Source organism: Balaenoptera musculus, chromosome 8, assembly GCF_009873245.2.
Source record: "Balaenoptera musculus isolate JJ_BM4_2016_0621 chromosome 8, mBalMus1.pri.v3, whole genome shotgun sequence".
NCBI classification, from domain to species: Eukaryota; Metazoa; Chordata; class Mammalia; order Artiodactyla; family Balaenopteridae; genus Balaenoptera; species Balaenoptera musculus.
In genome coordinates, this window is record NC_045792.1 from 38,080,732 (window position 1) to 38,104,754 (window position 24,023).

Here is a 24,023-nt window from a genome sequence, read left to right on the forward strand (position 1 = left end):
CATCTCAAGATAAATAGTTTTCTTTTAAATTTCAGGTTGTGGTCAATGGGGATTCCTAAGACTAAGAATCAGCTCATTTTTATTAAAAACTTAAAAATGACTTAGTGGTTAAGGAAGTTGTGTCAGTTTGAGTCCCTCAAGAAACAGACACCAAGGCAGAATTAGACTTTTCAGAGATTTATTGAGAGAAAAGCCTGGGAAGGATGAAAGTGAGAGGGAGTAGTTAAGTAGGGAGAGCAGACCAAGATGCCAGTCTGACATCCATGAAAGGAGAGGGGGAAGGGAAGTGGGTTGGTAGGAAGAGCCCCAGACTACAGGGCAGTTCTGAGAAAGCCTTGATCAAGTCCAAGAGGACTGCCCAATAGTAGAGTCCCATGTTGGGCAGAAATGGCCCAAATCTAGCACCTCTGCTGGGCCCAGTCAGTGGCAAGGAGCAGCCTGGGGTAAGCCTGCTCTCAACATCACCACTGCAGTGGACCCTGAGCGTAGCAGCTGGAGGCCGTCAGCCAGCTGCAGGAGGTGTGATTAGTGCCCTTCATGGCTGCCATGGAAATGTATTTAAAGTATGCTCTCTTCCAGAGCCTGCTTTCCAACCCCAAATAAAAGCAAAACCAAAAAACCCACTCCCTAAAACAGCAACTGGTAGACTGCTTATATCTAGAGAAAACATTAAGCTTTCCTTTAAGCAAGATTGTAGAAGAATTCAGAACCTAGCATAGTGCATGGCACGTTACATGGACCTGTGAGTATCTGCTGACTAAATTATGTCACTTCATGTCTCATGAAGTATAATCACATGGCACTCTTGATTAAACCCAGAGACCGTAGACTGGACATTTCTACACATTTCTACAATGTGAACATTGTTAGGTGTCTTTACAGGTAGATACATTGAGGCTCAGAGACGTTAAGTCACTTGCCCAAGGTCAAACAGCTGGTAAGTGGTGGTTCTGGGATTCAAACCCAGTGCTGCCCTAGACCAGTAGTCCTCAACCCTGGCTAACCATCAGGATCACCTGATGATCAGACTTCACCTCAGACCAATAAAATCATTATTTCTGGAGGTGGGCCCAGGTGCCAATGTTCTTCAACAAAGCTTTTAAATATAGGAAGTTCTAATGTTTCCAAGGTCGAGCGCTACTGGTCTACTCCAACCCCTTCTCATATTGCAAATTGGGTAACAGTCTCATAGAGGCGAAGTTATCACATCCCAAAGCTAAAAGAGTTAGAACCAGAGCTCAAATGAAGAGTTTCCTAATCTATGCTGCCCTCTGGCAGCTCACCTGGGGTTGGCTATTCTTCCACAATCTGTTGTACCACATGGACCAGGCAAAGGCAGAGGGCTCGGCCTATACGACAGTCCTTGTGTGCCCCCTGGTGGGTTAAAATGGTAAAGAGCCACTACCTTGGACAGTACTTAATAGGTAAAAGGATGAAGAACTCTACAGGCCTGTAGCTTGTCTCATCAACGTGCCGCGTGTAGGTTTATACAAGCCGGCTGTTAGCTGGTGGCACTTTACATCATCCTTGTACTTGGAAGGAAGAAAGCCACATCATCAACACAAAAACACAACCACTCTGGATTTATACAGTGCCTGGCCTCTAAGACTTGCTATTCAAGGCCAACTTTAAAGCATATAAGGCACTGTCTCATCTAAGAACTCTGGGAGAAATTTTTTTTTTAATCTTTTATTAAGGCAGTAGAGTCTTGTGGTTCACCTCTCAGGCTTTGGAGTCAAACACACCTGAGGACAAGTTCTAGCTCCACAATTAATTATTAATTTTATAAACTTTGGTTAGCCACATGGCTCAGTTTTACCACCTGTAAAATGGTCATTATAATGCCTAATTCATATAGTTGTCGTGAAGAGTGAATGTGTATGTAAAGGGCTTGGCACTGTGCCTGCAACATATTAACCCCCCCTCCACTCTTACCCCCCACAAAAGGTTATTGTTACTATTACTGGAGTGGACCCATGGTGGGTGCATTTTTGCCCAGCCTGGACAAAACTCTCAAATAGGAAAAGACTGTGCTCTCTTAAATGATCTCTGCATTGGTGTCTGCTTCCCCTCATCCCTCAGAGAGAAACTTTTGCTCTCTGCTCCCCACTTCACCGCAGCCTTTCACACACTCTCTCCCCTGAGAGAAGAATCTGGAACTCTGAACTTTCCTGCATCGAAATATTCTCATCCCTGGGACAGTCTCATGTGAAAGGGATAGAAGATGAGGAGAAACCAGCAAAAGAAACTGAGAATGAGTGATGGATGCAACAGGAGAGAAACCAGAAGAGTGTTATCCTAGAGGCCACGTGGAGTGTCTCAAGATGGAGGAAATGACCAATTGGGTCGAATGCTGTGACAGGTCAGGGAAGATGAGGATTGAGAATTGACCATAGGATTTAATAAAACGGAGGTCACTGGCCACCTTGACAAAAGCAATTTTGCTCTCGTGGTTGTGGTGAAATTCTGAGTGGAGTACGGAATTGGGTACATTTTTCTGTAAAGAGGAGCAAAGAAATGGGGTGGGAGCTGGAGGGCAAATGTTTCTGTTTTAATATGGAAGCAGTAAGAGTATATTTACAATGCTGATGGGAATAATCCAGTGTGAGAGGGAAATTGATGATGCAGAAGGGAGAGGGAAGGATTGCTAAAGCAGTGCTCTTGATAGAGCAGAGGCAACGGGATTTAGTACACCAGTGGAGGGCCTTCCACAGGAGCGCAGACACAGTTTATTTATGATAATGAGGCGAGGGGCAGGGTCTATGCACAGAGATGCCCTTAGGTGGGTAGATGGGATGGTAGCCTGTGCAAGTTGTCTCCTGATGGCGTCTGTCTTTTCTGTGCGGTAGGAAGCAAGGTCATCAATGAGAGCAGTTGCTACTAAGTGAAATAAAATCTCCTAAGAGAACAAGTAAAATCTGAAAAAGAATATATATATATATATATATACATATATATATATATATATCACTGAATCACTTTACTGTACACTTGAAACTAACACAACATTGTAAATTAACTATACTTCAATTTTCAAAAAGAGAGAATAAGTGAAATATTCATTTTTAGATAACTCAAAGAGTGATGGTGAAGTGGTCTACTGGGTAAGAGTCTTTGCTGAAAACCCTAAAATAATGAAATTCACATGAAATGCCAACTGAAGTTTGGATAACAATAAACACACATGTGATGCTCTGAATGTTCTTTATTTTCTAACAACTATTTAAACCACACAACAAAACGCTCTGTAACATAATTTAAGAAAACTTCTGCAAATTTTAGTGTAGAAAGTAGACCCCGTTTACCTACCATCAGAGCATCATGCAAACACTTATTTTCTTAGAAGCTATTTAGCTTTGTGGTATTACTTTCAGGTGATGGTATATTTTAATTCCATACACCACAATGAGCATTCACTCCAAGCACATAACTCTTTAAAATAAAACAACATACATTTCTTTTGAACCATTTCAGATTCAGTTGTTTGGGTTTCTTTTTTTTCCCCATAAATTAAAACTAAACTCAAAAAAAACAAAAAAAACAAAAAAAACTAAACTCAATCTCCTTCCCCCAGTCATAGCCTCGAGCTCATGGCAGATTTGTACGAAGTACACCAACGACTCCTCAGAATCCTCCGCTAGGGACGCCCGTGGTTCATGTCATCACAGGTAGAAGAGAGAATTGGCTAATTCCAAACTTGGTTCTTTATGAGTGCTTTGTGCCACCAGAAAGGTCAGCTTGTGTGCATACTGACACGGGGCTGGAACACTGATTAGGCCCTAAGGAGGAAAAAGTATTGGTAATAATTAAGAGGATAACTTCCTCTTCAAAGTGATATTATTTTCCTGAGTTTTTTCATCCACTAGTTTTATACACGATAGAATGTAAGTCAATTAGAACCAAACTCAATCAACAAAGGGCACCCTTGCTCCTGGGAACTTAAATTCACTGAGCAAGATGGGAGAGCAGAGAGGGCCAGTCTGGCTTCCCGGTGCTGGGACCTGCAAGCCACATGCTTAGGGCTGATCTAAGTTTCCTACGACTTGATGTTCCAAGGGGCTCAGAGCAAATCTTGGCTTTGGACTTGGTGAGCAGCTCTGGGCCTAACATATAGGAATACAGAACAGAGCCAAGCCTGTTACTTTCCCACCAGACACAACATCTGAGTTGTCTTCAACTGCCTCATCTGTAACTTGGAAATAACAATACCCTGATTTCCTCCCAGGCTGGCGTAAGAACATGTATATAATAAAGTCTTCTAGAAATTATCAATGCTAATGCATTATAAGAGTTACTGCTATTTTATGCCTATGATAGAGTGGGTTTCATCCACTGTGGACTTAAGAAGTCATTCACTCATCCATTCATCCCTCCTTTGTGGAAAATCAGGCATTGTGCCAGGGGTTGGGACACAAAGGTGAATAGGGTGACAATTCCCTGGTAGGCACCTTGAGTACCACTCTGTACCTAAATAAACAGCTGTCACTCACTGGCCAGTTGTAGTAGAGGTGGCACAGCTTGAATGTGAGTCTCTGCATGTGGTCGGGCTTCAGGCCGTTGTCATCATAAATGACATTATAGTAGGTGGGACTAATGGTTCCCCGACAGGTGACCCGGCTGATCAAGTAAAAGTCGTACCTGAGGGGAAAAGACAGACTGTGAGAAAGAAGGCTCGCAGAACAGGACCAAACCTGACCACACACAGTCAAAGCTTTGTTAAAAACGGATTTTCTAACAGACTTGCCATTCAGGCCGCGTTGCTCCTGAATCCACGATGGTGCCAGGTGGTGGGTTCTGCAGAGTTCGGCCTGTTTCCGTCAAGAATCGTGGCAGGCACTTCTTCCTGACCACGATCACTGACAGTTTGGGGCTTGGAATAAGAGAAGCAAAATAAAAATGAATAAATAAATAAATAAATAAATAAATAAATAAATAAATAATATGGAGAGAATTAAACCAAGCCATGCAACTTTCTATTTATTTATTTTTTTTTTTGGTAATTTTAAAATGAAATAAATTAATTGATCAGTGAAACATTGCAAAACAAAGAAAAGAAAAATTACCCCCAACCTCCCCTCCCCCAGAGACACAAACAATTTTTTAAATCAAGGACTGTCTTCATTTGTTGCAAAAGCGTGGTATGCTCAGTCATTTGACCAATTTATATCACTGAAGGGGGGCAGGGAACAACGGTTCACAGGACAATGAACTACAATCAGCACTTCTAAAGAAAGATTTTCCAGAATTATCCGTGGAGACAAGATTTTCTTCCCATTAGCAATCACCTATTTTCACCTTCACTCTTCTCAATTTCTGAATAGCAAAGGAAGAACCAGAAGTTCCTCTTATTCCTCAAATCAACGCTTCTGAATCCTGCAAAACACGCACCTGGGAGGATCGATGGATGGTCCACATACACATATGGGCCAAATGTTAAATGACCAAGTGTTAAGTCAGTATTTGGTAAAATCCAAATCCAAATATTCACCCATCATGGAAGAAACCTCTAGGATGCAAGGGTCACTGAAATTTCACTTTTGTTTTAATTATTTTAAAAATATATTATTTTCAATCTTGAAACTTTTTAAAAGTTGATGTTATAGTGCAGAACTAACTCCTTAACACCGTCAGCTGCTAAATTTACTCCTGCGATCCCCAAATTGCATGGGGGTGATTCTTAATAAAATCTAACTAACCCAAGGTCAGCGGGGAATGAGAAATTTTGGCTCTGATATTTTGGATACAGCTAAAGGTGGTTCTGCCTCCAAACTATGATGCTCTCCCTCCTTTCTGATGGTCACTAATGAGGTCAAGGCTCAGCTCCTTTGGGGCTCGTGGCTGTGACACTTTGGTTGACGGTGGTGATGATGGTGTAACCCTACAGACCAAGCTCTATGCACAATGGAATAAGATGTTTTCTGAGGATTTTAAGAAGCCAACTTAAGATCGTCATCCTCCTCCATTTTCTAGTTCTAACATTTTTCTTGCACTTACCACTTGATACAGTCATGGAGGAAAATATACCAAGACATTGAACCTAGAAATGTGACAGTAGAGCAAGGTACTTGGTGTTTAGCATGATCTGATTTTATGCAGCCCAGCTTTCACAGCACACACACCATTCTCAGCACCTTCTGCAGACCTGAGCTGCACATCAGTGCCTGCATGTCAGAGGCTTTTGCCCTGTGTGTTGATTTACGCCTCAAATTAGAAACCACGGCTTGTTTTTTTCCCTAGCATGTTAATACGTATGAAGCATCTTCAGCTGCCAGCAGCCCTGCAGGCTTCCTGCTGAATCTCAGTGTCAGGCGCTCTGGAGGATTCCTGCCTTCTTCTGGTGCCCCGACCCAGGGCCCCCAAAAGCTCACACCACCCAGACTATTTACATAATACCACCCCAACTACCCTCCAATCTAGGGTTGGTTGTACTCGCATAATGCAGAAACGGAGCGAAACTGCATGGAAAAAAAAAAGATGCTGGCATATAGCAGTTTTAATAGTTGTGATGAATGTGCTAGAACTGGAAGTGGGGAAAGGATACTAATTTGATACCTGGTATTTGAACTTGCTTCTGACACACTGCTCAGCAGCTGTGGAATTTCATATTCAATGAGTGTTTTTAGCTGACCATCCCCTACACCGTCACGGTACACAATTATCCGTGCTGGCAAACCGTGGTTATGCTTGTACCATCTGTTCAGTGCCCCTGCAGGATTTGGTGTTAGTAAGAAAAGAATGACTTGCCTGATGCCAACAAAGAATAACATTCCCATATATTTCAACATTTAAATAGCTTGCTAGTTCAGACCATGATAAGATAGGGTAATACCTAACTTGGGTTGTATTTGCAATAATATAAAAATGGATACCTTTCCAGAACATTCCTGCAACTCTGCTATTTAAGGAATCATTATGGTTTTTATGGCATAATATATTCTCAAACTTAGCATATCTCTTTAGTAAAATTTTAATATTTAAGCAATAAATTAAAATTTAATTCATGCAATAGACATACACATTTCCCAAACCCAAATTAATACTAATTTAGTTTCTTTAAATCTATAAATCCTCTCAATAAGGACAGACTGGATAATTTTATGTAAATTTCTTCTCTAATGAGCATAAATATGAAAACATAAGGAAAAGACTTGGCTGTTCCTCTAAAAGCATCTCTTCACATGGATTCACCCATCAGTCTCGCTGACAATATGAACTCTGAAAAATTTCCACTCGCTCTAAGAAATTGCCTAAAGAGCAGAGACCAGACAGTAACTCCTACCCAACACAAACTTTTCATAACTGCTACTAAGGTTTTGAAGTGAGGGGAAAGTAATATGATAAAATATTTCTTTTCATGCATATACGGCACCATTGTTTTAGGAGAGTTTATTGTCCGGGAAATTCATTTTAGTTTGATAGAAGATGACCATATAGGTTAAGTCCACTACCAAAATATGTCACCAAATTCACCTTTTTTGGAAACAAATATTTATGACTCCCCCCAAAGTTTATAGTTGGGACGATGCAAATCAGGGAGTGACTTGCACAGGTCACATTGCTAGGGAGTGGCCAAGCCAGATTGAGACCAGGGTTGGAAAGGGCATGGGAACCCCAGACCCCCTCTTTCTACTGCATCCCATCGTAAGGAGGGCACCCTCCCCACCTGCTGTCTTTCCCATCTTCTCCTGCCATGCCACACTTGATCTGTCAGCATTCCCATCCCAGCCCCAAAAGCTTCTCTCCTATTTCTAGACCTAATGCTGGTCTGTCATAATCCTTGCTCCTCCAGGGTAGGTTTCTTTTGACCTTCAAACTGCTTGCAAGAGCCACCAGCAGCTACAAACTTTTTTTCCTCCTGGCTTTTAGTTTATCACACACAGACACAAATGTAAATTCTACACAGCCTGTCTGTTAGCGTGAGTCAGGCCACAATTTCAGGGTCTCCAACTGGGTCAGTCAACTCAGGCAGGCTTGAGAAGTCTGTTTCCACCTGCCTGGTCTGCTAGAGGCTTATGAATTTTGGGTCTGAAAGAACAGTGCTCGGAGTCCACCCCCATTGTTACATTTTTAGTACCGGTCATGAAAACTTTTAAGCAATCTGCAACATCAGCCGATGTTCTCTGAAGGACACAGCGGGAGAACCATCTAAAGTAAGCAAAGAACAAAAGTGAAGTTCAATTTCAAAATTTCTATTCTAAGCATGCATTAGTATTAAGAAATAGACATAAGTAAATTAACGTTCATAATTTTATATACACTGTATGATCACAATTATATTAAAATGCTCTCCCTCACAGCCCCCCCCCCAAATAAAATTTATTGATACGAGAAACTAAAGCACAGTGCTAGCATCAGACGTCTCTGGGTTCAAATCCTGGCTGGTATACTCACCAGCTATGTGACTTTGCTATGTGAACCTAAGCCTCGGTTTCCTCATTTGTGCCAAGGAAATTTATAAGATAGTAAGGTAGTTAGTACCTCATAGAGTTGTTGTAAAAATTAAACTAGATAATATATGTAAAGTACTTAGCACAGCGCTTGGTACATAATAAGCATTGATAAATAGAGGCCACTACATTATTATTATAAGGGAATTTATTAGTTTAGCAGCTCTACTTTAAAAATATTCAAAGATTTCTCAAGCATAAACTTCATTTCTGTAGGTAAGTTTTTGGGAATTGAAAGCTTAACATGATTAACTTATCTAGATTTCAGAAGCAAGTTCTCTTGCTAATATTATTCATTAAAAGCACTTGGAAAATGAAGATCATGACTTAGCGGTATATATGTGTCCACATTATTCCAGTTCTCTCAATCTGTGCAATAATAATGATGCAATTAGAAATGCTGCTAACTAGCCGGAAGTTCCTTATGTGCTTGATTAAGGAAGTGACACACAGAACAGGGATCTCATACAACCTGAAGTCAGAGGCACGCAGTTACACTGCTGCTTTTCCTGTTTCTCACAATCCCAAATATATACCTGATCACAATTTAGTGGAGTAAATCACATAGCTTAATTCTAGGAAGAAAACATGGTTCAAAACAGCCTCAAAACACATTGTTTAGTTACGAATATTGAAACACTTCTAAGAACTACAATTTGACATGTACTATGAGTCAATGCTTAATGTGTTATCCCTCATCCTTGCCTATGTTTTTAATAGCTGTGTAAACAACCACCACATCGAGTTTCTGCAAGCATTAAAAATAACAGTAATAACAGCAAGCATGTCTTGAGCATTTACCGTAATAGGTAAGTGGCAGATAAGGATATAAATCCAGGCAATCTGATTCTCAACTGCTTGACATCGTGTATGTAAACTTCCTAGTATGGAGCCCAATACAGTGCAGGTGTTCAGAAAACAAATGCACAAGAATTTCTACACGGCCATCATTTGGGGAATATGATTTGCATACGAGCAACAGCTTGTCCTAATGTATGTATAAAAATAGTTTTTTAATGAAGCTACATTTTACCCCAATATTATCCATCACATTTATATATGTAAGTATAATTTATGACCATAAGTGTCCATATTTTAAAAATGAGTGAAGAATACAAACTATTCCTTGCTGTAAAGTCTTTAGTTAAACCACAAGTAATAGTCTAAATAACTGAAGAATATGTTAGGGTAATTTTAAAAGTACCTGGTGATTCTGGGGTTAATATTGGCCACAAATCCAACCACCACCATTCCCTGGCTGAATGCATCTTTACAGACATCAATACCAACCACCATCAGGGACTTTAACTGTAAAATTAAAATTTTTCATGATTTAATGGAATGAGGTATTTTCTCATGCAATGATGTAATATGAAGTTTTCAAAAGACTGTCCCTAGTTATTGAATTATTTAAGTTAAGCTATGTGCCAGGGAAATCAAGGTCGAGATGAGGCAGATTATTAAACCAGAAACCAGAGAAACTTAAAAGATGGAGGGAATAATAAGAATATGCTTCAAACAAACAAACAAACAAACAAAAAAGATGGAGGGAAGAACATAGTACATACTTTGCTTAAGAGACTCACTGTAATCAAAAATGGCCACCATCCTTTATGGGGGTGGGCAAGGGCCATCAGTGGCTCAGGAGATTCTGGTAAAGTGGTCCGACCATTTATCCCCTGTCTCTAGGCTGAAGGAATCTGAAGGGAAATTCCATTCCCCGTTCTTCAGCTCTCTAAGGAATCCTCACTTGTCTATGCCCTCCAGGAGGGGCAGCTGGGGGTAACCTTGTACATCCTGGTTAAGGGAGTAGGCAACATTCCCTCATTCCTCACCCTCCTCACTTCCTCCCATGGTGGCCATAGTTCAGGAAAGAGGAGAAGATTTTCTCAGTTCCCAACGCAACTTGGAGGTTTGTATCACAGGCTCTGCCGGTTCCCCAAGCTCTGGGGGGGGGCGTCCCATCCAGGGTGCAAGGTTACACTGCAAAGTATCACCCTGCTGAGAGCAGGTAAAGTCGGAGGCCATGCAGCACAGATTTTAAACCACGGCTGGGAGGCTCCAAATCAAGTGCCTCCAAGTCGATGCCAAACCAGATTGTCTTTCACGAAAGATTGTTATTAGCTTCACTGAAGCGCCATGAGAACAGGGGCCACGCCTCACCTTCTGGATACCCTCCCAGTGGCTGGTGTAAAGGAACCCAGAGCAGACAAACAGACAACCAACCAACCCAACAAACAAACAAAGCAAATACTTCTAGGATCACGTGAAAATATCTCCTCCTACTTTGATTTAATTTTTTAAATTCATTAATAGATAGATTGATGACTAAAAGGAAAAGAGTGACGGTTCCTCACAGGGATCTCCACAGCCCACAGCTCGCCTCCGAGTTTACAGGTCATTTGCAAGGCAATCTTGGTGGCGATGCTCATCATCATCCCCTGTTTATTCAACGTCTGAGCAAGCACACACTGGCTGGGGACTGGGCAGTCGGAGCTCAAATATTTTTTAATGGAATCATAATAGCTCTTCTGATTAGAAGGCAGAATACACATTACCTGAAAGCAAAAAAAAACAGGAGAAAAGAAAGTCGATTTACTTATGTTCAGAGGAAGCAAATATTAACATACCCACAGTTCTTTTTTTTTTTTTTTTGGGCACACCACACAGCTTGCAGTATCTTAGTTCCCTGACCAGGGATCGAACATGGGCCACGGCAGTGAAAGCACCAAGTCCTAACCACTGGACCACCAGGGAATTGCCCCTACAGTTCCTTCTCTTAAATGGCCTTTAAAGAGCAATGAATCTCAGCCATTTGAAATGCCTTCTCATCAGCTGTCCACTCTGCAAAGCCCCCCTCCAACCCTACCACTTCCCTTGGCTCTTCCTTCCTCCTTGCTTCTCTGCCAATTTGATTCCGCCAGTCTCCTCAAATTCCCTTCCATCCTAGCTCTTTCTCCAGCTGCCTCCCTTACTGCAGTGATCCTTCCCTGTAGCTCTCCAGCTGTCATCCCCACTGCCTCCTCCCCAACTTCATCCACAGATAAGCAAAGTGGAGAGTTAGCTTAAATTGTGGTCTTTTTCCCATTAGGCACTGGACAGGCAAAATAAAAGGAAGAAGCAACGACACATTATTTGTTAACTTGGACTTGAGTGTAAGGTATGAGGGGAGGGAAAATAAGGAAGAAGAAGCTTCAGGTGCTCTGGTATTTTTAAATTCCACCCTTCTCTCTCACTGCCCCTACTTTCCATCAGGTACTTCCCTCACAGAAGGACCTCTCCTGGCCTAACTCCATCTCCTTCCTATGCTTTATTCTCTACTTTCAAAACACCCAAATTACAGAAAAGAGAGGCACTGTCATAATTAACAGAAAACAAAGTGATTTTTTTCACCTATAGGACTGTTCATTATCATAATGTCAAGGGCTAAAATTATTTACACTTAATTATATGAAGTTGGGAAAGATATTTTTAAATTATCAGCAAAATTCTCTTAGGGGGGCTTCCTGCCTTCCATCCCATGAGTCTGGGGCTAAGCAAGGTAGGTGGCAGAACAAGGAATAGCCCAATGGGGACCAGGACCAAAAGAAGGTGGGAGTCAAGTGAGACTGGTTGCACACCAGGGATAAAGAAGTAAGCAAGTATGTGGAGAATAATAAGGGCCATGTTTCTCACTATTAGAGAGATGAGGTACAAATATGGAAAGGGGGAACACTTTCCTGTGGCACTAGGTTGCAACTGGAGGCGTGAACACGTTTTTAATATTTAAAATTTTAATAAAATATTTTAATATATACATAACTACATATAGTAATAAAATAGATGCAAGTGTGTATGTATATATGTGCACACTCATACATATACGTATTTCTTAGCTTTGCCCATTGGGAAAGCCTAGGGGCAGTGACACCCCAGTAGCAAATAAACACACCCAGTGCCCAGATCTTGGTTTCTAAATACTGTTCTCTACAAAAAGGAATCAGGGCTCTTTGGGAAAACATATGATTCTAGAGTTAGACAGCAAAACTTAGATTAACCTGGAATGTCTTACTGTGCCAGACAGTAAGGAAGTGTTCCAAGAAAGATGGGAACGTGTCAAAAAGACACAGAAGTCAGCTTGAATGGGGCTCCCACTGGCAAAACCAAGGACAATTTGGATATCGAAATAAACAACAGTAGTGATAGACTATAAGATGGTAAATAAAATAGGAATCCATGAATCCATACTGATGTAAGTAAGCGAACAAACAAATGGGAAGAAGAGAAAGCTCTTCCTTATAATGCCAACTAATAATTATAGAAGGAAGTAAAAATTAGAAAGCCACCATTTGGCAACCATCACAGTAGTAATGGATTCAGACAAGAATTATCAATGGATTCTAAAACTAGTAGGAAAAGTTTGATGAGGAACGGGATATTTACATAGTCTTAAAGTATCTCCTTACCAAAAAAAAAAAAAAAAAACCTGATTAATTACAAAGAGAAAAAGTGTAACTTTACAATGGAGAAAATGGACAGAAACCACCTTAAATCAATGGAGTACCCCCTGGTAAGATGCAGTAAGAACACAGAATCATTGCTGTGATACTTCTGCCAAAAGTGCATAACCTGAATTTAATCATAAGGAAACATGAGACAAACCCAAATTGAGGGACATTATATAAACTAACTGGTTTATGCTCTTCAAAATCGGAAGGTCATCAAAGTCAAGGGAAAACTATGGAACTGTTACAGACTGAAGGAGAGATTAAAGAGACAGGGAAACTAAGTGCAACATATTAGATCCTTTTAACAGAGAAGATATTTTGGGGACAAATGGAGAAATGTGAGTGGAGTCTGTGGATTAGCTAGTTGTACTGCTCCCTGATTTTGATGGTTGTTCTGTTTCCGTAGGAGAGTGACCTTGTTTGTACGAACTGTGTGCAAATGTATTTTTAAAAAGGTAATGGGCATCACGCCTGTAACTTACTCTCAAATGGTTCAGGAAAAATATAGATAAGATAGATAGGAAGGGAGGGAGGGAGGGAGGGAGGTGGAAAATGACAGAAAATCGTAAATATAATAAAATGTCAAAAATTGGGGAATCTGGGTGAATGGTGTATTACAGTTCTTTGTACTATTCCTGCAACTTTTCTGTTAGTTTGATTTTACTTTTTAAAGTGAAAAATAAATGCTCTTAGGATGATAATTTCCTGTATTATAACATCCTTACGGGCCATTTTTTTCTGGAAACAAAGAGATAGCTAAGCTGCTTTGCATGCGCTATGAATAGAAAAGTTGGGAGTTGGGATGAATAAGCTGGGGGAGGGTCAGACAGGAGATGGGACAGAAAAGCACTGCAGTACTGTGGGAGACTGAGAGAACATTTCCAAGAAATAGGAATGATTGAGAGACTTTTTTAAGAAAGGGATGTCAATTTTAACTTGTCTGGAATGTTGACATGTGATATAACCATGCCTTGGCGCCAAACCCTCAGCAAAGTCAGATACATAACATACACACACAGGACACATACATACACAAACACATACACACATACCACATGCACACACACACACACACACGATACTCTGGGAAATGAAGCAATTGTGGGTGTCCCTCAGGGTGATGCAGTGCAGGAGGAAAAGGCACCCATGAAAGGGGGCAAGAATTCAGAGCAAGCAGGGACATGGGGCCATAGGTGACATGGAAACACTTAAACCTTCCAAGAATCCCCTGAAACAATGGGGAGAACACAGGGTGCCCCAACACTTATGGGATAAGATGGGAGTCAGTTTATCTTAAATCTTGAGTAAAAGATGATCCTCCCAGTAAGCTGGAATATATGTAGACATCCAAGGGGCCGATACAGGAGTAACAACAAGTATTTGAAAATTAATATTAGAAGCATGAAAGGAAAACAAAATATTGATTAAAATATCAAGATTAATACTTTCCTGGGTGCTTGGGGAAATGCACAGCAATTTGCAAACATATCATGGGAGAACATGTTCAAATTCCTTCTTTCAAGGCTATTAGATATGAAGAAAAAATTAAATTATACCTCAAAAATTATCCTATACTTACCAACTGAACCTCAGGATCAACATATTTCTGTATAGCGTGAAGAAATGCAGCTGGATTTTCTTGTACTTTCATGCTACAAAAAAGATTAATTTTAAAAATGCATAGTTCCCTTCTTAGTAGCACATAATCATATAGAACTAAAAATAATATTAGTCAATTTTTATAACAGACTATAATTTGAGGAAAAAATCATTAAAGTGAAACCCTTTGAGTCTAAAATTGTTTCTCCCACACATGATACACCAGAAATAGTTCATTACCATTTTTATTAACTTAAAAAATAGTTTGGTGAAAAATGAAATTTTCTCCATTGTATAGAGTCCCTACAGATTCTATTTGAACAACAATTCTGTTGTTCAAAATAGAGTTGAAAGTGAACTTCTGAAACCACAAGTCTCAATATCAAATGTCTGAAACAGAGTTCAAGTTAAACTGGGATTAACAATTCTCTAATTCTGAATGTCCCTGGGAACTTTAAAATAAAAATCATTAGGTTAATGAGATCAAGATATTCAGCTAATCTGTATGATTCATACTAAAACATTTTTTTTTCCTTAATGGCACATTGTGTGGAGCCTGGAATATTTAGCCATAATCAATCAGTGGACAAGTATCAATACTTGTCAATTATCAGTTCTGTGGTTACATTATATTAGGGGCCAGATGCTACAGAAAAAAATTGCCACGCAGAAGAATTTTTAGATCTGTTTTCTTGACATAGGTTCAGCCTCTCATATGTATACATAATTGGACTTTCCCAATACCCAGTGGCCTTTTGAAAGTTGACCAGCAGGTGGCAGGACCACTGTCTGCCACTTGCTGGTTCTAACAGGAGTGGCCAGCAACGTTGTTTCAGATGGAAGAAAACTACACATATAAATCTAGTAAGTAAATGGATACTTCATAGAGGAAAAAAAAAAGGATGGACTGAAATACGAGCTTTCAAATAGAACAGGCCAAGAACCGAACACGGGCATGGGCTTGTTGGAATTTGGGTGAGAAAGAGCCTGTGATGCCGGCCCTGGCTCTGGGACTGTGGCTTCTTTCATGAATCTTTTCCTGCCTTATTACCTCATGGGTTAAGAGAAATTAGAGCAGGTGAAACTCAAACCAGGCGATTTGTTAACAGATTTGATAAGAGAAGAATTCTATACTACAGTGTAAAATGAGACTTCGGGAACAGCTATGGTTTTCAACAATGCTTATGCTGCTGATGTAATTAATTAGTAACCATGTGTTTAAAGAATAACTTCCCACCCTGCCAATTTAGGACATCTGCACCTCCATTACAGCAAAGAAAAAGAAGTATCTGTTGCTCTTTTTTATGCATAGCGAGCTCAATGAAGTAAAGGTATGACCAACTTTATGGCTTTTCTAAAGCAAAACAATATTCGACTTTGAGCGTGGCTGTGTATGAATGGATCCCTTATTAAATTGAAAGCATCATATTTATCTCATCCCATGCAAATAGCATAGCATTTAGTATGTAGTAGCAGATACTCAATAAATGTTCAAAGGCTAAATGAATGACCTGGTTCTATCAGAAACTATCTAGATGACTAACCTTATGCTACAGGAACAGAATAAGAAAAGCTTACTTCAGATCTATTCTTACATTAAATTTTAAAACATAAAATCTATCAAATAAGTCAGGAAATGCAACATTTATTTGTTAATATCCTGTTTGCTGTTCAGTTTTATAAATAAGTGATATGGAAGAATTAAGAAAAGAAAACTGAGGAGGCAATATATGGATTTATTAAGGATTTATACCCCAACTAGTACTGGAAAGACGTTGAGATAATGAGAATACTGCCTAGGAAGAACTATGAAAATAAAGCTTTATAAAGACCAACATAAAATACATTTCAACTGGATAAAAATTTAATTATTGCCAAATCTATCTACTTATAACTGCTTGGCACTCTATGTTAGGAAACTTTACTGACATAAAAAAAAAACAAAAAACTTTTGTAGCTATATGAGCCATCATCTCCTATCTTTTAACCAAACCAAATTAATATCTGAAAAAAGTTGGGATGGTTTTCTGCATTTTCTCACATTTTGGGTTGGTCCACATTAAATCCTAAGGGCCTTCCAACTCTTCTCAAGCAGTTCAAAAAGCTCTCCGTCACACTTTCAGCTCTGTTGCTACATATAACCAACCATTTATTCAAAGACTGCGCACTTAAAATCTTGCAAGTTCGCATATCCTTGGACCAGTCAGCCGCAGACACAGGTTCACACTGAGAAAAATAATGATTGTGAAAGGGTTGAACAAATTTACTCAGAGAACAATTAAATAAAAAAGACAGTGTGGAAATAGTTCATATTTGTCATAACAGAACTATTTAGTACAGTTTGCTATTCTCAGACTTAAAACACAGATACAAGCACTGCACATCTGAACACAACACATGGGCTTCCTGGGAGTTGAGGTATCTCAGCATCATCCCAGGTTAGCCGTTCCTTGCCTGCAGATCCTTGGCAAGTCCCTTTACTTCACGGGGCTCTGCTGTGGGCAAAGAAAGGTGTCTGGTTCAAACCTCTAGGTTCCCTTCCAGCTCTAAAAGTCTGTGACCTTTTACCATGAATGGCTCAGGCTAGTGGCTGTCCAGTTTGGTCTCTTTGCTTTAGGTACCTAGATATCTCAAATAGAAAATGCTGATGACTGACACAATGCAGGTCATCATACTGAAACTAACAAACCCTACAATTAAAGACTATACGTTATGCCAAGAGTAGATACGTCTAGGAGCAAAGATGAGGCCAGGACACAAGCTCATTTCTCATTCTTTGGAAGGTTCTCCATGTGACCAGGAAAAACAAGCTCCCTGCCTTGAAGAGGGGAGACTTTAGACTGGTCCCTAGCCTTCTGTTTATACCCACGGACTGGAATCAAATGGAAATGTCCTTGGTGTGGTAAACCAGGAAGAGTCACTGTTAGAATTTTTAAAAAACACTGCAATCTAAACTCTTGCTACTTAAAAGTGTTGTCTTGTAGCAGCATGGCTATCTCCTGAGAGCTCGTTAGAAATGCAGAGTCCTGGGCCTCACCCCAGACCCACTGAATCAGAATCTGCATGTTAACAAGCTCCCCAGTGATTCATCTGCACATCACCGTTTAAGAAGCACTGCAATCCCCTTGTTTTACAGGTTCCAAAGATATGGCTGAAAAGGGTTACGGAGCCAGCTGGTGGCACTGAAGGTTTAGAATACTGCTCTTGTCTTTGCAACCAGGGCCCTTTCCACCAAGCACTCTGACTTCCGGGCCCCAGCCAGTCTCACGGTGGCCAGGCAGGGGCTCAGCTTCGGGAAGCGACCTTAGCCTGAGAATGAAGGGGAAGGGCGAGGTCTTCATAAAGGCTTCTGTCTGGAGCTAGGATTTGTTCCTTCCCTTTACAGCCAGCGTGAGGAGAGCCACAGCTCTCTCGCCTACACTCCTACCTGTTGTGGGCTGGCAGGGGGCCCAGGGCAAATGGCCACGGCCCACTCTGAAGCCTGTGAACCTTTAGTGTACTCAGTTCCTCGAACCCAATTTCCAGAAAGCAGGATCAGCTGAGAAGTCAAGGACACAGCCACCTCTAGCCCACCCACCATCTCCTCTAGGGGGCAGGTTCTCCACTTTAGTGCCCCTTCTCCTATGGAGACCTGTTTCCAGGCCAAAAAATGCAAACAAAGCTCTGACAAATATGACTTTACCTAGAGATGATGAGACAGACCATTTTAAATATTTCCCATCTCACTTCACGTGTGGAACTGAAACTGAGCTTCTCTTTACTGACTCCTGAACGAGATCTTAATGGGGGTTTACATTTTAGGACTTGACAAAGTTTTGTTTTGTTCTGCTTTTAAAGCAGTTTTTCTTCAGTTTCTCTAATAAGGGTTTCGGTTGTTTGGATAGATTATCAAAAAGAAATGATGAGAAAAATCTCCATTCTGCCAACAAAAAAACATTCGTTTGCTCAGTCATTAGTTTTGACATGTTGGCTTACTTATTATATCAAATAAAGGCAAGAAGAGTGCCTTTAAAAATGAAATGTAATTGGCTTTAAAAATGGGCAAAACAGAGGGGAAAAGTAGAAGGAGAATGTGCAATTTTTGCATAAAATAGGTTCATTTTTAAATGGAAGCCCCAAAGAAGCAATGATTTGTCTCTCCAGGTTTCAGAATGCCTCTCTGCCTAAATGCCGTGGCTGGGATGGGCTCTGTGCAAATTTCTTCATGTTTATGCCAACTGAGCAGCATTTTACTTTGGGGAAAAAAAAAAAGAACTCAGGTACCAGGAAATATAATCTATTGGAATTAATCTTCAGCAGTTAAAAGAATTTTCTCAGGTACCATAGTTTTTTTTTTAAGTAAGTGATGTAAGAGTACTACAACACGCAATAATAGGTTGGCATGTTTTGATTGCAATGGCTTGAAATACCATTTTCTAACGCATCTTTAAATGTGACACCACATCACACTGACTGACCTAAATTATGTCCGCTGGGTGCCGCTAAGCCTTTCAAAAGTACACTCGGATTAAAAAGGAAAACAGAGGGACCTGGAGGTTTAGAACAAAGGAAGGGGAGGGACATGGCCATGGAGAAACCAAATGAATATTCTATTATAAGCCCACTAGTCATTCTGGCATATGATCAAACTGACACACATTCAAGAAAACACTTTTAAATGAAAATAACATCACTGCACTTACTATGTGGTCTTGTATTATTATTTTTTCTGAAGGCACAACCCGGCCAGTCAGAGACATCTGGCATCCAAAATGCAGGCCCCAGGTCTCCAGCTCAAAACGAGCATCCTTGTTTCTGTTGATAGAGTTGAGTTTTAAATCATTAAAGGGCTTACTTTCTAAAGAATTTTAATCATTAGAGATAAAATTACAACTTAATTATTCAGACTGATTTTTTTAGGGTTCCTGACTTCTATTTCTACCCACCATTTTTTTCCCTGCTCAAGAGAATTACAGGAAGACTGCACCCATGGGGGACACGCAGGGATGGAAAGGCTCGCAGTGTGGCTCACTGGTTAGCAAAATGGGACTTTGAGCCAGACAGAGCAGACTTCAACTCCGAGTGCTGACATTTAATAACATGTGACCTTGAGCAAACTCTGAAATCTTTAGAAGCCATGGTTTCCTTATTGGCAAAAGGTAGGACTAATTGACTACTTCATAGGGCTGATGTAAAAATTAAACACGACAATACACGGACAGTGCTACCACACTGCCTGGCACATGTTAAGTGCTCAGTAAAGGTGCGCTATTATTCCTGATAACAAACTTATCACTAAAGAGATGTTGTGAAGCGTCTGGATGTGGAGATGTCCCTGTACCTCTGGATATCATCTGCGAGCCTGGCCAGGCGCTGCTGCCTTCCCAAAGGACTGAGACGCGTTTCTTCGGCCACAGCCTTCATCAGCTGGAAATCAGATGTTGCCTGGCCAGGCAGCCCTATTCAATGTGAATGAAAACAAAGCGAAAAATGAACAGTCCTTGATGTAACCCCAGCCCATCTCAGGCACAGAGTAATAAAAGTTTTCACTTAAACTGAATCAGATTCACTGTCTGGATAGCACCATCTGACAGCAATGCAAGCCACGTGTCATTTAAAATTGTCTAGTAGCCACATTACAAAAAAGCCAAAAGGAAACAGATGCAATTATTCAAATAGTATATATTATTTAACTCAATATATCCAAAATCTTATCATTTCAACATGCAGCCAATATGAAAAATTTGTCAGTGAGGTGGCTTCCCTTTTCTTTTCATACTACGTCTTAGGCATCCAGTCTGTATTTGACACTTACAGCACTTCCCCATCCAGCCCCTCAGTCGCATTAGTCATGTGTCAAGTGCTCAGTGACCACGTGTGGCTAGAGGCCACCATGGGGACTGTGCAGACCTGGGATGTCATAGTACCACTAAGAATGGGCATCCCTCCCTGCAAGGATGATGTCCTTATTAACTTTTCTAATCACAAAAGAAATACATACACATCGTAACTGATTCGAGCAATACAAAGTGTAAAAAGTAGAAAGTCCACCCTTAGTCTCACCTTGGTAATCAGATGAACATGATTAAAAGTACCTGAGACAGTTATTCAGATCCTACTATAGAGCAAAGATTACCTTCTGGAAGCTTATGCAAAAAGCAAATAAGGAGCATTTTGGCACCACTCAAAGAATATACCTGAAGAAAATAAAATCATGTGGTTTCTTAGCCTAGTGAAGTTCAAAAAATGGGGAAGAACAGCTTGGTTTTAGGAAAATATCTGGGGACCATTTTAACATCAAACTAACAAATAGAATATGCGAGATAAAGGAAATAGATAGCTTTCACTGTGCTGAGCAATTTCCAAAGAGCACTCTACCCTTCCACTTCCTCTATGATCAAATAAATAACTTAAGGGTCATCCTCCATGGGTTAAATTAGTGCTCTGGCACTCAGCTAACTTAAGGAGGTTCTACCCACTGCAAAGTATCAGGAATCTGTGACTGAGAGCCTGACGGAGTATAGAACATAAACATCACCTGTTAGATAGCAGAGCTCGGGGATCAGGTGGGCCATCCGAACGTCAGCGTCATCATTTCTCTTGCTTTTCAACAGACTAACAAGCACGGGCTGGTTTAGGTCAGATAAGGTAATATCATATTGCTGTAGGGTGCAAGATTAATGAGGGAAAAGTGAACATGGCAACACTGTAAAACTAGCATCCTTGCTTATGAGCAACAAGGTAATCCCCAAATGAATAGATAAGCAAATCTTTTCAATAGAGGAAAAAAAAGTTCCTACTAATCCCTATGGTTACCTACTCATTTCTACTTCCTTCCTAGGACCTATCTCTTATACCTCAGGGTCAGTTTCATGATTTTATTATCTTTTATAAGGCAATACTGTTTGTTTGCTTTTTTTCATCCAGTTCCTTGCTCTCTTCTGAGTTTCATCCAGAGACAGAATAGCCTTCAGCTGGCTCCATCCGTAATGCCACGACCCCACTGCAGCATTTCCACCGTTGGAGACTGAGGCAGACTGCCCCATGCGTAACTAACTGGCTCTAAGCACCCGTGTTCATTTTGAAAGTACATATACACAAGTTGGAGGCAAGGGTTATATTGAGTCAATCTCAGATTTCCCAAAAGGGCACAACTGTCCTTCATTCCCAGGATAGTATGATGTTATAGGGAAACAGCTCTGAACTCTTGACAAATGTAAATCTGATCCCCAGCTCTTCTATCAATACTTACGTGGACTGTGACACTGGGGAAGTTACTTACCTTTCCTCATCTATGACACGAGGAGAACAGTAGCTCAGAGGTGTCCCATGTCAACCACTAGCATGGTGTCTGGTTTATAATGAGTCCTCAGCAATCATTAGTTCCTACCCCACCCCCTTTCCCTTTGTGAACTTGAATTTCAACATTCTCACCTTGCCACGAGTTCCTTTACCTTCCAACGGCCAAGTTTCCAATGAACACTCATTCCCAGTATAATTTACTCAATACTGATGACAGAACAACTGGAATTATAATTTACCAACTGCCTGGGGACTATATGGCGCTGACATCAATAATTATAATTAAGGAAGCCAGCAGTGAGTGCTTCTCTATTCAGTAAGGACTTTAAGTCATTAAAAACAATTCAGGAAACGTGATCATTGCAACAGTGCTATGGCTGAAAAGCTTGGAGAAGCCTTCGCAGAGAGTTTTTAGACGTGACTTCATTAATTCACAACTCGTGCTTGCTATATTCCAGGAACAGCGGGGGATACAAAGATAAAAGAGGCACAGCTCCTACGTTTACACATAACTACATTATCTACAAACCAAGGTAGACCAGTAGCACAAATAATATAGGCTAAGCACTTATATTTTTCCTCATTTAGTCTTTTTTTAATAGACGTGTACTATGTTTTTTTTTTAATTGAAGTGTAGTTGATTTACAATGTTGTGTTAGTTTCTGGTGTACAGCAAAGTGATAGTTATACATACACACACACACACACGTATGTATTCTCTTTCAGATTCTTTTCCATTATAGGTTGCTACAAGATATTGAGTATAGTTCCCTGTGCTAATAATAGGTCCCTGTTGTTTATCTATTTTATATATAGTAGTGTGTATATGTTAATCCCAAACTCCTCATTTATCCCCCACCCTTTCCCCTTTGGTGACTGTAAGTTTGTTTTCTATGTCGTGAGTCTATTTCTTTTTGGTAAATTAATTCATTTCCTCCTTTAATCTTAACCACTATGAGTCAAATACTATCATCACCCCCTTCACTGATGAGGAAACAGCATCAGAAATTAAATAACTTTCCCAAGGTCCCATAACTGTACATTAGCACAGCCAGGATTCATCCCTTAAGACTTGAGAACCTCTGCTTGTTACACCGCTCAGGACTGGGTCCCTCGCAAGGAGTAGGGAACAGGGTGATAGTGAAAACAATTTATGGCTGGTAAATCAGGGAAGGCTTCGTGAAGGAGGTAGAATCCAAGAGAGAACCTTGAAGAAAACGTGGGAGTATTACAAGTTCCAGGAACAGCTCAAGCAAAACTGGGACATATTCCAGGAAGAGGATATTCCATTTACCTGGAGCATGGCCAGGAATTCTACCTCCTAAGCTGTGTCATCAGCTGAACTTTACTCTCTCCCGTGCCCCAATTTTCTTAGCGTTTGAAAATATCTTTTCATGATAAGATAAAATAGAGAAATGTAAAGGTCAATATCAAGATGTCTTCCACTTTGAAAGCTGACTGCATAATAATTTAGCATGCCTTTCCTAGGACAGAGAAGAGGACATTCTAGAAATTGGCACCATTTTCTTTTTCTCCCTAATTACAATATATATGCAGTGAACCACAACTCATTACACAGGAAAGTGAGTGGGATTTTTATCATGATTCCCTTTTCAAAATGTCACGGGTCCTAAAATACATCAAAGAAGAATGAATTTAACTGTGCAGAAAAAAAAAAACCAAATGTTTAACAAACTTTGTGTTTGATAAACGAACACTTATGGAGCACATTTTCTGCACAAGATGCTTTGCCAAATGTCAAATGCCATCCGTGTTCTAAAAGGAAGACATGTTCTAGAAGCAATGTGGAATGTTCTACAAGTGCTCAGGGAAGAGAACAGCTAGCTCTTCTGTGAGTGTGACAGGGAGCAAAGTCAGAGAGGACTTCACTAACGAGATGACATTTGACCTTGAAGAGGAAAGGTACAGTGAGGCTTTATGCCACTGTCTCTTGAACACGAGCGAAGGCTGAGTGACAGCAAGTAGACTGCGGTGATGGCAGCGTGGGGTGCATGGTGGGAGTGCCGTGGGAGATGAGGTCAAACTGTGTGATGCTACAGTTGAAGAAGAGAAGGCTATTACCCAGCGCTCATCACCTGCAGGGACCGGACTAAAAGCTCTGCGTGGACTATTCAGCGCTTACACAGCACCATGAAGGCAGGCAGGTGACTCCCTTTAGAGACAACACTCCACGTTTCATGATTCGCCG

At 40.5% G+C, this 24,023-nt stretch overlaps 1 protein-coding gene across 1 annotated transcript in view; it reads right to left on the reverse strand.

Annotated features, from left to right (window-relative positions):
• Nucleotides 1-3,498: 3,498 nt before the first annotated feature.
• PIWIL4 (piwi like RNA-mediated gene silencing 4) overlaps nucleotides 3,499-24,023 on the reverse strand; it is a 40,402-nt gene continuing 19,877 nt past the window's right edge. Inside the window, 12 exon segments of the mRNA XM_036861535.1 lie at nucleotides 3,499-3,779; nucleotides 4,491-4,638; nucleotides 4,745-4,870; nucleotides 6,553-6,706; nucleotides 8,075-8,145; nucleotides 9,652-9,755; nucleotides 10,805-11,005; nucleotides 14,514-14,586; nucleotides 16,575-16,759; nucleotides 19,216-19,327; nucleotides 19,854-19,971; nucleotides 21,051-21,174. Coding sequence (XP_036717430.1) covers nucleotides 3,663-3,779; nucleotides 4,491-4,638; nucleotides 4,745-4,870; nucleotides 6,553-6,706; nucleotides 8,075-8,145; nucleotides 9,652-9,755; nucleotides 10,805-11,005; nucleotides 14,514-14,586; nucleotides 16,575-16,759; nucleotides 19,216-19,327; nucleotides 19,854-19,971; nucleotides 21,051-21,174 — 1,533 coding nt within the window. The 3' untranslated portion in view covers nucleotides 3,499-3,662.